Source organism: Nomascus leucogenys, chromosome 7b (genome assembly GCF_006542625.1).
Source record: "Nomascus leucogenys isolate Asia chromosome 7b, Asia_NLE_v1, whole genome shotgun sequence".
In the NCBI taxonomy this organism is placed as follows: Eukaryota; Metazoa; Chordata; class Mammalia; order Primates; family Hylobatidae; genus Nomascus; species Nomascus leucogenys.
In genome coordinates, this window is record NC_044387.1 from 104,373,751 (window position 1) to 104,390,389 (window position 16,639).

General features: G+C 44.1%; 2 protein-coding genes across 3 annotated transcripts in view; one reads left to right on the forward strand and one right to left on the reverse strand.

Annotated features, from left to right (window-relative positions):
* Nucleotides 1-16,639, reverse strand: part of ENPP6 (ectonucleotide pyrophosphatase/phosphodiesterase 6) — a 169,828-nt gene that overhangs the window by 80,744 nt on the left and 72,445 nt on the right. The window lies entirely within an intron of this gene.
* LOC115836084 (serine/threonine-protein kinase N2-like) lies at nt 4,833-8,249 on the forward strand. Of its 2 annotated transcripts, none has more exons than XM_030816368.1 (2): nt 4,833-4,931; nt 5,430-8,249. In XM_030816368.1, the coding sequence occupies exons 1-2, from the start codon at nt 4,833-4,835 to the stop codon at nt 8,247-8,249; spliced, it is 2,919 nt and encodes a 972-aa protein (XP_030672228.1). The 2 variants fall into 2 exon arrangements, with proteins under 2 accessions (XP_030672228.1, XP_030672229.1); XM_030816369.1 differs by lacking the exon at nt 4,833-4,931 and having other exon boundaries at nt 5,269-6,579; nt 6,718-8,249.

Below are 16,639 nucleotides of genomic sequence, written 5' to 3' on the forward strand. Positions count from 1 at the left end.
TCGATTTAGTCAAAACATGGGGATATAAGTGGGGCTTACCATACACTAAGAAGGATCATGGAAATCGTTCTTTTCTAACCTACAGGTTTTTGCCCAGAGGCAGCATTCAATGGAGCGCTGAGTCCAGAGTTGCAGGCAGGCCTCTGGGGCCACCCGCTGGAAGCCTGGGTTATAACAACGTGTGACGGGCACAGGGACCTGGGCTGTGGGCATCCTGTCTGCCTCTGGGAGATGGTGGCTACGGTGGAGAGATGACAGAGGAGTTTGGGTTGGGGTCTTCTCACTTTCTAGCTGTGGGAATTGAGTCTAATCCTCAGCTTCTCAAAGCCTCACTTTTTCTCTCTCTAAAATGGGATTCATAATACTTATCTGGCTAGATTGCAATGAGCGTTAAAGATAAAAGTGGTCGATGCACAGGTGACGCTTGCTATATTGCAGGTATTGTTCTAAGGGCATCTCTTATGTTGGATTGAATTGTGTTTCTCCAAAAAGATCTGTTGAAATCCTCACCCCAGGTACCTCAGCATGTGACCCTGTTTGGAAATTGGGTCTTTACAGATGGCATCAAGTTAAAATGAAGTTCTTAGGGTGGGCCCTAATCCCACATTTCTGGTGTCCTTATAAAAAGGGGCAATGTGGACAGAGAGACTGTACCCAGGGAAGATGATGTTTGGAGAGGGAGAGATGGCTCTGTAAACCAGATAACACCTGGGGCTACGAGAAGCTAAAGAACCAAGGAATTTTCAGAGGGAGCACGCCCCACCCACACCTTAATTTCTGACTTCTGACCTCCGGAACTAAAAGACAATGCATTTCTGTTTCTCTAAGCCACCCAAACTTGTGGTACTTTGTTACAGCAGGCCTAGGAAAGGAATTCCACATTTCGACTTCACCGTGGCCCTAAGGGATAAGTACTATTGTTAGCCCCGCTTTCCAGGTAAAGTAACTGAGGCGCAGAGGTGAGCTGCCTGAAGTCTTACACCACCAGGTATACTGGAGCCAGGATTTAAATCAGGCAGCCTGGATCCCAAGGCTCAGCTCTTCACCACTGCAATCTACTAACACTTGTGCAGCCAGAATGAACCAGCACTCCAGGGATTCCCAGCACTCAGGAAGCCCCCAGGAGAAGGAAGCTGCTGGTGTTACATTTGCTATTATGCAATCTGTGAAGCCTCCACCCTCGAGGACAGGATGCATTCAGGGGAACACGTCAGTCCAGGTGGAAGGTCTTGGGGCTGAGCCCACTGAGGAAGTGCTTTACCTGGGACTCTGGAGGGGTGAAGCTCATAACCTAGGGCCAAAGGCAGAAATCTACTTTCTGGACACTTGCTGATCAGTTTAATTACAATAGTTCCCAGTCCTTGGCCACCTCCTTTGTATCTGGAACTAAATGCCTTACATTTGCATCTAGTCTTCAAGATAACTCTAGGAGATGGAGAATATTATCTCCATTTTGCAGATGGAAGAACTAAGATTCAAAGTGGCTGAGTGAGGAGGCTGAAGCCGCACAGCTATGAAGAGGGCAGAACCCCAGTCCCAACCAGGTCTCTGACTCAGCATCCGCCCTCCCCCACACCAGCACCTGCTCCCCTCCAGGCAAGGTGTTGCCTCATCAGTTCACCAGGGCTTGCCATTTTAATACAAATGAACTCATAAGTCAGGCCTGATGCTGAGACTCTCAGCAAAGTAACCACATGGAGATGCACAGATCTCTGGAATGCCAGACATTCTCTTATCTCTTGCAATCAATTATCATGCACCAAAGTTTAACTGTAAATACCTCTAAGGAGGGAATACTCTCAGACTAGGGATATCAACAAAGGAGATGGTAATGTTAAGCTTCCTCTTCCTCTGGAAAGAAGCCAGCTGTGGAAAGAGAGGCTCCCAAAGTTCTGAAATCAGGGGGTCTCAAGATAATGGATACATTTTAGAGACGGAACGTACATATGCTATCTCAAATTGACATGGTTACAAGAAGTAACTTTATATATTCGATTCGGAGCCAAGCAGCCAGAAAATGTTAAATAAGTCAGACATTCCCACTAGTAGGTTTCCTTTAGTACTTTTCCTTGAGCATTTGGAGGTGTAAAGATTAGTTTAGACCCTGCTTAGATTAGTGAACTTTCAAATAACTACTTTATACCCAAGAGACTTGAAAGAATTAACAATGCGTTGCTCAAAGTAACTAACTTAAAAATTGAAATTTGCCTTGCAGATAACCTCTGTTGGGAAATCCATTTTATTTTTTTAACGTGTTCAAAGACAGACTTTGGATGTTAAAGAAGTGGTTTCCAATGAAATATGCAAGATTGAGGTGAAACGAAAGCTCACAATTTGCACATCCTTAAAAGCAACTCCTGATGTATGTGCCAGACACAGTCATCGTTAGATTCTGAGACACAAATATTGTAAGGCTGAGATAATGGGCTTTGATTATAGTGTGAAGTGTAGGGATTGCAACAAAAATAACCCCCAAAGAGGAGACATCTTTGATTAGGAACATTCACACTCATTGTTTTGAGGTCATTGGACTTAAAAATAAATGCATTGCTTTATGTTTCTGCAGTGCCTGCCAGCTTGGTGCAATTATTTAACAAGTAGAATACAGAAAAGGAAACAAAAATAATTTTCCTGCATAAGGACAAAAATGTGAGCCCTGAAGTTTTGACTTAAACACTTTTTACTTTTAGAAAGCTAATTTTTAACAAAGCTCAAAGAAATTTCCTGACAATTCAATTCCTCTTCACCGCTGTGCAAAGTTGGAAAAGAGCAATAATTAATTACTGCATTGAAAATGAAATCTCTTTTGAGGCACACTCCCATTTTATTGAGTTCTTATAGAGGCTTCTCAAAAGATGGTAGATATTCGGAGGGAGGAGCTTCTTACTTGGGGCATGTCTACCTCCATACAGGAGAGTCAGCCACCCTCTCCATCCTGAAGCACCTCTGTCTTCTGGCTCGTGATAAAGGTTCCTTTTCCCACCCACTGGTCTCCCTCCTCTCCCCAGTGACCAGGTTGGCTGCGTTCCTCACACTAGTAGGTGATGACTTTGGCAAAAACCAGGCTCCACCTGCAGGTGGTGGGAGTACCCCTTTTATGTTCTCTTCCCGTGTCCTCACCCAGGGCAGAAATTCTCCTCATGCCAGGGGCAGAGACACTGCACTCATCCCGCAGCTGCCCCACCTGTGCCTGGGGCAGGGGTTGGGAGGTAAGGATAGGAAATTTAACTCAGTAAAAAAAGCACATTTAGGATAGCTTTTCTTTCTTTCTTTTTTGAGACAGAGTCTCACTCTGGTGCCCAAGCTGGAGTGCAGTGGTGGGACCTCGGCTCACTGCAACCTCCTTCTCCTGGGTTCAAGCGATTATCCTGTCTCAGTCTCCTGAGTAGCTGAGATTACAGGCATCCACCACCATGCCCGGCTAATTTTTGTAGTTTTAGTAGAGACAGGTTTCACCATGTTGGCCAGGCTGGTCTCAAACTCCTGACTTCAGTGATCCGCCCCCCTTGGCCTCCCAAAGTGGGATCAAGCTTTTCAATTGGAGTAGAGCTTAGAATGGCCAATGAGTGATGATTTCCAACAGAAAAGACTAGTTACCAAAATATTACTGGATCAACTTTTAATGCCAGGAATTGATAGAGAATGATGGAACCCAGCTCTTTAGGAGTATGAACTAATCAGGGACTTGAACAGCTCAATCAAGTACAAACCCATCAGTCAACCATCCCCCGCCCACTTTTTCTGAGGGAAAGAAACAAGTGGAAGCAAGCTCATTTTCGTTAGCTTGGTTAGTTTTGCTTGTCGTTGCTAGAATATGTGAGGTAGGTATGATGCTGGCCTGCCCAAGTTCATGGCCTCGGGCCAGGTGTGCCCATATAGAAGCGAGACCAGCCTCCCAAGTCTCAGGGGTTAACTTCACAGCAGCCACAGCTGGTTTGTCCTGATCAGTGATCACTGGTGGTCTGCAGATCAACAGATGGTGCTGGGAGCAGACACTGGGTCTCATTCAATGATTCATGTCTATAATCCTCCTTGGGTGCTCTTCGCATAAAAGCTGTTGAAAGATAATCTGCCTTAGGGATCAAAGAGCAACTCAAGCGAGCTGCATCCTTCGGATAGTTTCCGAGTCCAAGCAGTAGACTCCAGGGGAATAGGGGAGATTTTTGAGTTAAAAACAGAAGGAACAGGTAGGATGAGAACTGGCAGGAACCGAGAACCTGTGAGAACCATGTGGCCTAAGTGGAAGGAATTTTGGAGCCCAGCAAACCAGAGTTCAAATCCCATCCCAGCCACCTCACACGACTCACTCCACTTTATTGAGCCTCAGTTTCCTCCTCTGAAAAATGGAGATAATCATATCTTTTTTCAGAGTTAAGTGGTTTCAGGTAGGGAAAGCTTTGGCACCATGTCTGGCGTGGAAAAGGCCAATCCTATCAATCAAATGGGCCTTTTAAAAGGCCACTTTGAAAAATGGCACTTTGAGGCAGCCATAGCCGCAGTGCTCAGAACAGAGAAGCTTGAGGTGGATTCCGGCGTTGCCTAGGGAGCGACTAGACCAACATTCTGGTGTGGGCCCAACATTCCGGTGTGGGCAGCGGTGGCGGCCGGCAGGCAGCAAGAGGCAGCCAGCTACGAGGGCCCTCGCTCCGCACCACTCTCGATGAACCCGACGGAATAAGCCGCACCTCCCGCAGGGGCTGCGCCTCCATTAATCCCTAGTTGTTTTTTTTCTTTCTCTCCCCTCTCCTCACCCCCACTCCGAGCCCCGTCCCGCCTTCTCTCTTCGCCAGCGGCGGCCGCGTCCAGGTGCGGACCCTCCATACCGGAGCGCAATGGCGTCCAACCCCGAACGGGGGTTGATTCTGCTCACGGAACTGCAGGGGGACTCCCGAAGTCTTCCATTTTCTGAGAATGTGAGTGCTGTTCAAAAAGTAGACTTTTCAGATACAATGGTGCAGCAGAAATTGGATGATATCAAGGATCGAATTAAGAGAGAAATAAGGAAAGAACTGAAAATCAAAGAAGGAGCTGAAAATCTGAGGAAAGTCACAACAGATAAAAAAAGCTTGGCTTATGTAGACAACATTTTGAAAAAATCAAATAAAAAATTAGAAGAACTACATCACAAGCTGCAGGAATTAAATGCACATATTGTTGTATCAGATCCAGAAGATATTACAGATTGCTCAAGGACTCCAGATATTCCGAATAGTGACCCTCGTTCTACTAGCAACAATAGATTGAAGGCTCCCTTCGCCAGCTGCGGCCGCGTCCAGGTGGGAAGTCCATACCGGAGCGCGATGGCGTCCAACCCCAAACGGGGGTTGATTCTGCTCACAGAACTGCAGGGGGATTCCCGAAGTCTTCCGTTTTCTGAGAATGTGCGTGCTGTTCAAAAAGTAGACTTTTCAGATACAATGGTGCAGCAGAAATTGGATGATATCAAGGATCGAATTAAGAGAGAAATAAGGAAAGAACTGAAAATCAAAGAAGGAGCTGAAAATCTGAGGAAAGTCACAACAGATAAAAAAAGCTTGGCTTATGTAGACAACATTTTGAAAAAATCAAATAAAAAATTAGAAGAACTACATCACAAGCTGCAGGAATTAAATGCATATATTGTTGTATCAGATCCAGAAGATATTACAGATTGCCCGAGGATTCCAGCTACTCCAAACAGTGACCCTCATTTTTCTACTAGCAACAATAGATTGAAGGCTCTACAAAAACAGTTGGATATAGAACTTAAAGTAAAACAAGGTGCAGAGAATATGATACAGATGTATTCAAATGGATCTTCAAAGGATCGGAAACTCCGTGGTACAGCTCAGCAACTGCTCCAGGACAGCAAGACAAAAATAGAAGTCCTACGAATGCAGATTCTTCAGGCAGTCCGGACTAATGAATTGGCTTTTGATAATGCAAAACCTGTGATAAGTCCTCTTGAACTTCGGATGGAAGAATTAAGGCATCATTTTAGGATCGAGTTTGCAGTAGCAGAAGGTGCAAAGAATGTAATGAAATTACTTGGCTCAGGAAAAGTAACAGACAGAAAAGCACTTTCAGAAGCTCAAGCAAGATTTAATGAATCAAGTCAGAAGTTGGACCTTTTAAAGTATTCATTAGAGCAAAGATTAACTGAACTCCCCAAGAATCATCCCAAAAGCAGTGTTATTATTGAAGAACTTGCACTTGTTGCCGCATCACCAACACTAAGTCCAGGTCAAAGGATGATATCTACACAGAATCAATATAGTACACCATCCAAACCAGCAGCATTAACAGGGACTTTGGAAGTGCGTCTTATCGGCTGCCAAGATATCCTAGAGAATGTCCCTGGACGGTCAAAAGCAACATCAGTTGCACTGCCTGGTTGGAGTCCAAGTGAAACCAGATTATGTTGCATGAGCAGAAGGAGTAAAAGCAGAATTAGTGGAAATCTTCTAAAAACCCATGACTTGTCCAGTGATGTCTGTGCTGTTTTGAAGCTCGATAATACTGTGGTTGGCCAAACTAGCTGGAAACCCATTTCCAATCAGTCATGGGACCAGAAGTTTACACTGGAACTGGACAGGTCACGTGAACTAGAAATTTCCGTTTATTGGCGTGATTGGCGGTCTCTCTGTGCTGTAAAATTTCTGAGGTTAGAAGATTTTTTAGACAACCAACGGCATGGCATGTGTCTCTGTTTGGAACCACAGGGTACTTTATTTGCAGAGGTTACCTTTTTTAATCCAGTTATTGAAAGAAGACCAAAACTTCAAAAACAAAAGAAATTTTTTTCAAAGCAACAAGGCAAAAGATTTCTCAGAGTTCCTCAAATGAATATTAATATTGCCACTTGGGGAAGGCCAGTAAGAAGAGTTAGTCCTACAGTAAATCATTCTGGCACCTTCAGCCCTCAAGCTCCTGTGCCCACTACAGTGCCAGTGGTTGAAGTACACATCCCTGAACGAGCACCTCCAGCTAGTGATTCTACAGTAACCAAACTGGACTTTGATCTTGAGCCTGAACCTCCTCCAGCCCCACCACGAGCTTCTTCCCTTGGAGAAATAGATGAATCTTCCGAATTAAGAGTTTTGGATACACCAGGACAGGATTCAGAGACTGCTTTTGATACTGAGAATGACAGAAATAGTATACTTCCAAAATCTCAATCTGAATACAAGCCTGATACTCCTCAGTCAGGCCTAGAATATAGCGGTATTCAAGAACTTGAGGATAGAAGCTGTCAGCAAAGGTTTCAGTGTAATCTACAAGATTTCAGGTGTTATGCTGTCTTGGGAAGAGGAAATTTTGGAAAGGTGCTTTTAGCTGAATGTAAACACACCAATGAGATGTTTGCTATAAAAGCCTTAAAGAAAGGAGATATTGTGGCTCGACATGAAGTAGACAGCCTGATGTGTGAAAAAAGAATTTTTGAAACTGTGAATAGTGTAAGGCATCCCTTTTTGGTGAACCTTTTTGCATGTTTCCAAACCAAAGAGCATGTTTGCTTTGTAATGGAATATGCTGCCGGTGGGGACTTATTGATGCACGTTAATACTGGTGTCTTTTCTGAACCAAGAGCTGTATTTTATGCTGCTTGTATAGTTCTTGGGTTGCAGTATTTACATGAACACAAAATTGCTCATAGAGATTTGAAATTGGAAAACTTATTGCTAGATACAGAGGGCTTTGTGAAAATTGCTGATTTTGGTCTTTGCAAACAAGGAATGGGATATGGAGATAGAACAAGCACATTTTGTGGCAATGCTGAATGTCTTGCCCCAGAAGTATTAACAGAAACTTCTTATACAAGGGCTGTAGATTGGTGGGGCCTTGGCGTGCTTATATATGAAATGCTTGTTGGTAAGCCTCCCTTTCATGGTGATGATGGAGAGAAAGTTTTTGACAGTATTGTAAATGATGAAGTAAGGTATCCAAAGTCCTTATCTACAGAAGCCACTTCTATAATGAGAAGGCTGTTAAGAAGAAATCCTGAGTTGCGCCTTGGGGCTAGCGAGAAAGATGCAGAAGATGTAAAAAAGCACCCATTTTTCCGGCTAATTTATTGGCGCGCTCTGATGGACAAAAAAGTAAAGCCACCATTTATACCTACCATAAAAGGACGAGAAGATGTTAGTAATTTTTCTGATGAATTTACCTCAAAAGCACCTATTCTGACTCCACCTCAAGAACCAAGGATACTTTCGGAAGAGGAGCAGGAAATGTTCAGAGATTTTGACTACACTGCTGATTGGTGTTAAGGTGCTAGACTCTGCGAAACCAAGCTGACTGACTCCCAAGAAGACCTCTTAAAAATAGCAACCCTTCATTTGCTCTCTGTGCCACCAATAGCTTCTGAATTTTGTTTTGTTTTTTTTTTCTTAATTGAAACACGTGAAGATTTGTTTAAAAGTACCATTCTAATACTTCTTCAAAAGTGGCTTCTCATTGTACTTCAGTGTAAATATGAGCACCGGGAACAGTTTCATGGAGTTTAAGTTGAGTGAACATTGGCCATGAAAATCCATCACAAATACTTTTGGATCAATAGTCTATTTTAAAAAAGAAAGAAAAAACCCACTTTTTTATAGTCCCTAGCTTTGCCATATGCCCGCCTTAAGTGGAAAGAAAATTAATCACTTAACTATGTTTTACAAAAAGAAAAAAAGGGCTTGGAATGCTATTATTGTTCACACAAAGTACGATTCTGTTTGAATAAGGCAAATGCTCCTTTTTTTTTAAAAAGACATTACTGTACTATCAAAACGCATGGCAGTTTGTATACAATTTGAGGCTTGATTTTTTTTGAAAAAAAGAATGAATTGATGTCTTATTTTATAAATGTTCTATAATTATTAGAAAACTTTATATTGCCTTTTTTATCAACCATGTAACAGAGGCTTATAGCTTTCCAATAGAGCTGCTTGCCAAACAATTTTTTTTGTTTATTAAACAGTGCTGAAACAAACAAGATCAGCATTTACTTAAGATGTTAAGAATGAGGATTTTTAATCAGCTAAACCAAGGTGTTGTTACCTGCATGCATTCCCAAAGTCTAGATGCTCAGTATGTTCAGTCATATCTTCCGGAATCAGTGAACTGATCACCCCTTTTTTGATATTCACTCTACATCTGCCAACCTAGTTCACCTTGGTTTTGTGTCTGCTGTAGAAGGGAACTATAACTTGGTTAAACCATAGGGATTATCGTTGTATAGATGCTGTGAACATGTATATGTGCAAGTTTTAATGTATTCTATGTTGTAGGGTTATTATTTAATTTTACCACTTCATCACTTTTGTACAGTGGCCGAGCAGACACCTCAAACTCCAGCATTTACATTAAGTGCATTTGTACATTTTAGGCCACTGGATCCAGATTGTATACTGGCAGTTATTGAGGGTAAAGGCAATATATTGTAACAGAATGTATAAATATTTTTGATAAAACAGTCTATATTTTATAAAAAAAGAATTATAACACTAAAGCTGTACCTCAAAAGTCTCAACAAAATTTGATGAAATATTTTATACAACTCTTCAAAGGATCCATCTATGGCTTTTTATACTCTTCTAGGGTTGTCTTTTTGCAAACCATGACTTTCCACTTGCCTGTAGTTTTTTGTTTGTTTTGGTTTGGTTTGATTTTATATTTTTTTCTCCTAATCTATGACTTTATTGTTTTTTCTTAGTTTAGTAATAGCATTTTTGATCCTGTGCTTAGCATGTTAGGGTCATTATACCTCAGGAATAGCAAGCTGTTAAGTAACCATACTGAATTAACTATTTAATCACAGTGAGCTCATCTCTTGAAAATTGTTCAGGTGTAAATCTTATGAGAAACATGAAAAAGCACACTGATTTATGGAGAGTTGAGCTAAAAACATTTATAAATATTTGCTGGGATGTTTTAGCAACTTTTCATTGTACTCTGAGAACAATTAAAATTGTCCAGAGATCATTTATATTACCTTCCAAATTGTTTATTACCCAAGATCCTTTGGGAGAAAATCTTATAGAAAGGGGGAACAATACGTGGCTTAAAGTTATTTTAAAATGCCAGTTAATTTCCTTGGCAAAGGACAATAGAGGAACTTAGCTTAATTGTCTGGCTTTAATTTAAACAGTGTTAATACAACATTAAAACACTAAATACTTTTGAGGTACAGTCTGCTCACTTTTTCGGTTCTCAAATAGCAAAGAAAGTAATGTCTAAAATAGGCTTTTGGCATTAAAAACTGACAGCATTTTGTAACTACACAGTGTACAAAATTTTTTTTAATTGAAGTCAAATCACTAAAAAAATTAGAAGGCAGGGTCTATTTACACAATTAAGCTGAAGAAAGCACTAATTTTTTGTAGTTTAAAAAATATATATTTTAGTCAGATTTAAAATTTTAAGCTTTATAGAGTGTAAATATCTTTTGCTATTACTGTATGTGTATGTGACAGCTCAAGCACTTCGTAAAGAAATTTGGATATTTTAGAATGGTACATTATGCATTCAAATGAAATGTGCCTTTCACTATGTCATTCTAAAAAAACAAATGTTTTTTGTCATAAATTATCACAAATGCACAAATTAAAGTCTATATAGATTGAAATTTGTAAAAATAAAAATAAAAAATAAATAAAAAATGGCACTTTGAAAAATTCTCTTCTAGGGAGGGATGGGGCCGGACAGTCCATTTCTTACTTGGTATCTACAGATCATTTGCAGAGGAAAAGTCTCAAATCCCCTTGCACCACTGCACTCCAGCCTGAGTGACATTGTAAGACTCTGTCTCAAAAAAGAAAAGAAAACCCCCTTGAAAAGCAGCACCACGTTGCATCTGCCTTGCACAGGAAGCTGGAAGGTTTGCACGGGGGTGAAAGTCACAGGCAGAAACTGCCCGCGGGGCTCGGGAGGGCTGGGAGCGAGCCCTCTGAGCCTGGCCACGCTGGCCCGCCACTGCCCTCTGCTGGCGGCTGCGGTCATCACCACCGCCCGCAGCCGTCCCCGAAGTGCGCCGAGAGGCGCCAGGCTGGGCCAGCCTTGAATTCTGTGTTTGCTTCTCCCGGTTTGAAGGCCACCTCCAGGATTCGCAGAAATCTGACAGCTGCTTGTGACTGTGCTGAAGATGCCGAGAATGCAGGCAGAGTCCGCCGGCCACGAGCTGCAGCAAACGCGAGCCTCGGGGCCTTGAACCTGGAGCCGGGGCCTTGAACCTGGAGCCGGGGCCTTGCCTGGGCTGTCCTGGCGGGAGTCTCGTGCTGTGCCCCCCCCCCTCCCCCCGCTTCCTCATTCCCCCACCCCACCCTCCTAACCCTTGTTGTGTTTCATTTTCCCTTTTAGGATGTGTGCTTCTTATGTGGGATTTTATTATTCTTGACCCCAGCCCTTTCTTTCCCTCCTTCTCTTAGTTCTTCTTTTGGTTAAGTTTATGATTTTTTTAAACCACAATTTGTAATGGTCACTGCAGTGGACGTTTAACTTCGAACACCCCTTTGTTCCTCCAAAGGCGAAATTCCTCCTGCACCCTGCATGGCCCATTCAGGAGCGTCTGTGACCCAACCTCTCTGGCTCTGGGGAGAGGGCAAAGTGTGGCATCCAGCCCTAGCCAGGCCAGCGAGGAGCCGCGTTCCTGCCACAGTGACTGTGGCTCCAGGATCCAGGCTGGGCAGGAGGATTCTTCATGCTGGAGGAATCCATTCCTCTGGGTGGCCGAGCTGGGAAGAAATGTCCCCATGTGAAGACATGGCCCTAGGAAGAGACGCTGGGGCTACAGCCAGGGCCACGGGGAGGGCAGCAGGGGAGGGTGAGTTCTGCTCTCCTGGCTCCTGCCTCACTCCTGCTTCTTTTTTCAGGAGCCACCAGCCCTCTCTCTGCCTGGAGTAGCAGGTCTGGGATTTCTGTCACTTGCTTCCTTTGCCTGTCCCTGGCTCCTCTCTCTGCCGTCATCACATTTCTGGCCACCTTGCCCTCCTCCTCTGCGCCCACAGCTCCTGGCCTGGGTCCTGGCTGTGGAGGGCCCCAGTTTAGAGCCACTATAGATGAAGGCTCCGGGCCGCAGTCCAGGCTTCTGAGCACTGGGCCTTAGCCGCCTGACTTTGCCCCTTTCTCCAAGGCCAATCACCGGTGGCAAATCTCACAAGCGACTTCGTGTTAAAAGTGATGACTACCTACGTTTACCTCTCCCGAAGAGCTTACATTTAGCTTAAAAATTATCTATTAAGAAAATATTCGAATGCACAAAACAGTGTGATAACACGGGACAGGGCTCCGTCCTGGTTTCCCGTGTCTTCCTCCCCACACTGGAATATTTTTAAAGCAAATAGCAGACATCCCATCTGAAGTCATAAATACTTCTGTGCCTGTCTCTAGTACTGAGGGACTTTTAAAAAACATACTCTTGTTATCACACCCAACAAAATGAATATAGCTATTTCATATTATTCAATACCCAGTCCATGTGGAGTTTTCGCTAGTTATCTTTAAAATGCCTCTGTGAAATTCGTTTATTTGAATCACCATTCAGGCCAGGCAAGGTGGCTCATGCCTGTAATTCCAGCACTTTGGGAGGCCAAGGCTGGCGGATATCTGGAGCCCAGGAGTTTGAGACCAGCCTGGGCAACATGGTGAAACTCTGTCTCTACGTGAAATACAAAAATTAGCCGTGTGTGATGGTGTGCACCTGTAGTACTAGCTGCTCAGGAGGCTGAGGCAGGAGAATCGCTTGAGCCAGGGAGTTGAAGGTTGTGGTGAGCTGAGATTGCACCACTGCACTCCAGCCTGAGTAACAGAGTAAGACTCTGTCTCAAAAAAGAAAAGAAAAAAAAAAAGAATCAGCATTCAAACAAAACCCATGCATTTTATTTGATTATGTTTCTTGAGCGTCTTTTAACTGATAATGGTTCTCCTCCATTTTATTAATTCTTGTCTATTTATTTATGGAGGGAACTGGGTCATCTGTCTGAAAACATCCCATATTCTGGATTAGGCTGATTGTATCCTCGTGGTGCCGTTAGCATGTTCCTTAGTCTCCTGTGTTTCTTGCAGACTCCTCGTTTGATCTACAGGTCTTAGATTCAGGTTCCATGTGTCTTAGGCAAGAATCCACTACACATGGTGCCATGTACTTGCTCTCGCATCACACCATGTGGCTCGTGGTGTCTGTTAAAGTGGATTGGTGGGTTTAGATGGTGTCAGCCTAATCTATCCACTGTGAAGGTTCCTATCAACCTGCATGTAATGGTTTTAGCAACTACCGATAATCATCACCTACATCTGTTCCTTTTAGTCACAAAATCCCTTCCCAGTAGAACTGTTCTCTGAAACAGGCAGGTTCTTTTAGGCATGTCTATTTGGCCTGTATACCCCTTACATTGAAGTGAGGGGGTGGATCAGTTATCTGTTGCAGTGTAACCGACAACCTCAAACCTCAAGTGGCTTAAACAATAGTCATATATTCAGCTCACAAATCTGCCGTCTGGATGGAGCATGGAAGGGAAAGCTCCTCTCTGCTGGAGGCAGCACCAGCAAGGGCAGCTCAGAGGCTGGGGTAACCTGACACCAGAGGCTGGAAGGATCTGCAGGCAGTTGATGCTGGCTGCTGGCTGAGACCTTAGCTGGGTTGTCAGCAGCTGCATCCACCTGTGGCCTCTCCATATGGCCACCTGGCATCCTTACAGCATGGTGACTGTGCTCCAGGCATGAGCACCCCAAGAAAGCAAAGAGAACAGGCTTGGCATTGATTGTGACCTAGACCCAGAAGTTACATGGCATCACTTCTACTGCACCCTTGGTCAAAGCTGTCACAAAGGTCCACTCAGGTTCAAAAAGAGGGGACACCACTTGATGGGGGAACGTCAATGTCACAATATAAGAAGAACAAGTAGAACGGGATTTGTTACAGCAGATTTCTTTGGAAAATACGATCTGCCACCACGAGACAACAAATTCAAATAATTAGGGGGTAAGTGTCATGAGCCAGACACATCACAGTTGACATACATTTGTCACAGCTTTATCTAAGCCATTTAAAGAAGAAACTATTCCAAGACCATGGCTGTAGTTTAGCTCCACTTCTTGCCTTGATAGAATAAATAGACATATTGACATAGTTATTTAAAAACTTGTGTGTTCACGTAATTTGTTAGTTACAAAAACACTGATTTTTTTTCAACCTCAGTGTATCAGGCACGATTCGAGATGCTGAGATAAGCCGAGAAGAAGACGGACAGAATCCCTGTCCTCAGGAATCTTGCTCGCGGGCGGGAGAAGACAGATCATGAACACGTAAGCTAAAAGACAGGACAGTTTCAGGAAGTGAGGTGCAGTCGGCAGTGGAAGTAACAGTGGAGAGTGTGCCAGGGAGGTGCAGCATTGGCTAGGGGGCCAGGAGGGTTTGGAGGGGCTGGTGAGATGACGCTTGAGTGGTGGCATAAATAATGAGATGACACAGCCATGGGAAACCTGGTGTAACAAGAGTGTCCAGGGTGAGAGGGTGGAAGGAAGAAGTGTGGGAAATGGGGGAGCTGGTGTCGCAGAGAATGGCAGAGCCAGTGGTGCGGCCCACTGTCGGGAGGGGTTAGGTTTTCCTCGAGGCATAATGGAAAATGCTGGCGGGTCTTCCTTTTAGAAGGTGCCTCCAGGGACTTCTCAGGATGGGAGGTGTTTGGAGGGGAAATCTTATTTCTCACCCTTAGTCTTCCACGCAGGAGACAAATTCAGCCAACACCTGCCTCCTGAAGAGCCTCCAACCTCTGGCTAGCAGTCCAGCCTCCATCATCCCCCAGCACCCAGCGACGCTCCTCTCCCCCAGTGACTTCAGGTTGACGTGACTTTGGCAGGAAACAGCTCCAGCCCCTCCCTGCAGTCTGAAGGGTAATGCTGGCAGCCACGGGGATGAACTGAGCAGGTCAGGATGGAAGCAGGGTGACTTGGGAGGACATAAGGCGGCCTGGACCGGGGGTGAGCAGTGGGCGCAGTGAAGAGTGGCTGGGTTCCAATTTGTAATGACTAATGTGGGTTTTTTTCTGCATCTTCTCCATTTCAGTTTAAGGCCCACAGAAGGCTTATAAAAAGTAATATGACTTTAAACGGGTTGACGTAGTCAAAATGATGAAAGTGGAAAATAATGCAATCTCACTTTTTTGGCTTTTTAAATTGTGATGTACAAAAATAAATAGTTCCTGAGTGGCATGCATACCAGCTAGAGGAAATGTACGTTTGTTCACCGTTTGTGGCAGGAGCAACAGAACGATATTTATCCAGGGTTTTTTGTTTGTTTGTTTGTTTGTTTGTTTTCCATTGAGACGGAGCCTCTCTCTGTCGCCCAGGTTGGAGTGCAGTAGTGCCAACTACAACCTCCGCCGCCGGGGTTCAAGCAATTCTCTGCCTCAGCCTCCTGAGTGGCTGGGTCTACAGGCGCCCGTCACCACGCCCAGCTAATTTTTTTGTATTTTTAAGTAGAGACGGGGTTTCGCCATGTTGGCTGGGCTGTCTCAAACTCCTGACCCCAAATGATCCATCCGCCTCAGCCTCCCAAAGGGCCGAGATTACAGGCATGGGCCACCGCGCCCGGCTATCACGGGTTTTAAAAGTGTTCATTGGAGCCTTGGACCCAGTAACTCCACTTAGAGAAGCATAACAAAAGAAAGAAATCAAAGGTGGGATTCACGAATATGGATGTTCAACACAATATTGGAAACAATCTGAACATGAAACCAAAACACAAACGATGTATTAAATTCTGTCCCCTTCATTCCTGACCTGTTATAAATGGTTGCAAGTTTCCATTTTCCAATCTTCTAAGGTAGTTCAGTACAAATACTTGAGGCAGAAGGTTGAATTCGACCCAAGAAGGTCTAAGGGCAATGTTTTTGTGAAATAAATTTTTTGCCTACGTGTGTAGTTGGTGCCCAGAATGTTACTCTGGGGTTTACTACTCTCCAAAAGAGCCAAGTGGCTAAATTTGAAGAGTCTGAAAGTGTCTGCGGAAAGAGAAAATAGTCTTTCCATTTAGGTGTTGGCGGGGCATTGTGGGAATCTTACTTTCAAATTACAGAGTCCAAGCTGAAAGGGTCTTAGAGATATTCTGGTTAAAACACCCACCCACTTCTGGAGTATCTATTGTTTTCCGGGCACTGGTTAGGTACGGAGAATAGGAGGGCACGATTCTTAAGGGCCTTACAGTGTAGCACTGGGCATAAGAGAAGTATGAAACACGTCACCACAGGCTGAGTGTGGAAATGCCAGGTCAGATCAACAGTGAGTGAGGAGGTGGGGGGAGTTCCATCCCGGGGGGACACCTGGTGGGTCAAGTCTGGGAACACCGTGGTAATTCCCAACCCCTGAAGGAAAGAGATGAGAGGGTCTCAGACTCTAGAGAAATGCTAAGTTAGAAATGATAGAAATGAGGCCAGAAGAGGCAAGATCTGATGCCACAGCTTTACTAAATAGTGAAAAAGCAAGCTCTTAGAAGAAGTGCCAAATCCATTTTTTTTTTTTTTTTTTTGAGACAGAATCTCGCTCTGTCACCAAGGCTGGAGTGCAGTGGCGCGATCTCAGCTCACTGCAACCTCTGCCTCCCAGGTTCAAGTGATTCTCCTGCCTCAGCCTCCCAAGTAGCTAGGATTACAGGTGCCCGCACCACGCCTGGCTAATTTTT

Bases quoted from the DNA above. Each gene is read 5' to 3' on its own strand.
- LOC115836084 (XM_030816368.1), top strand. From the start codon at position 4,833: ATGGCGTCCAACCCCGAACGGGGGTTGATTCTGCTCACGGAACTGCAG. The intron at 4,932-5,429 runs GTAGACTTTTCA...ATGGTGCAGCAG, and splicing joins ATGTGAGTGCTGTTCAAAAA to AAATTGGATGATATCAAGGA.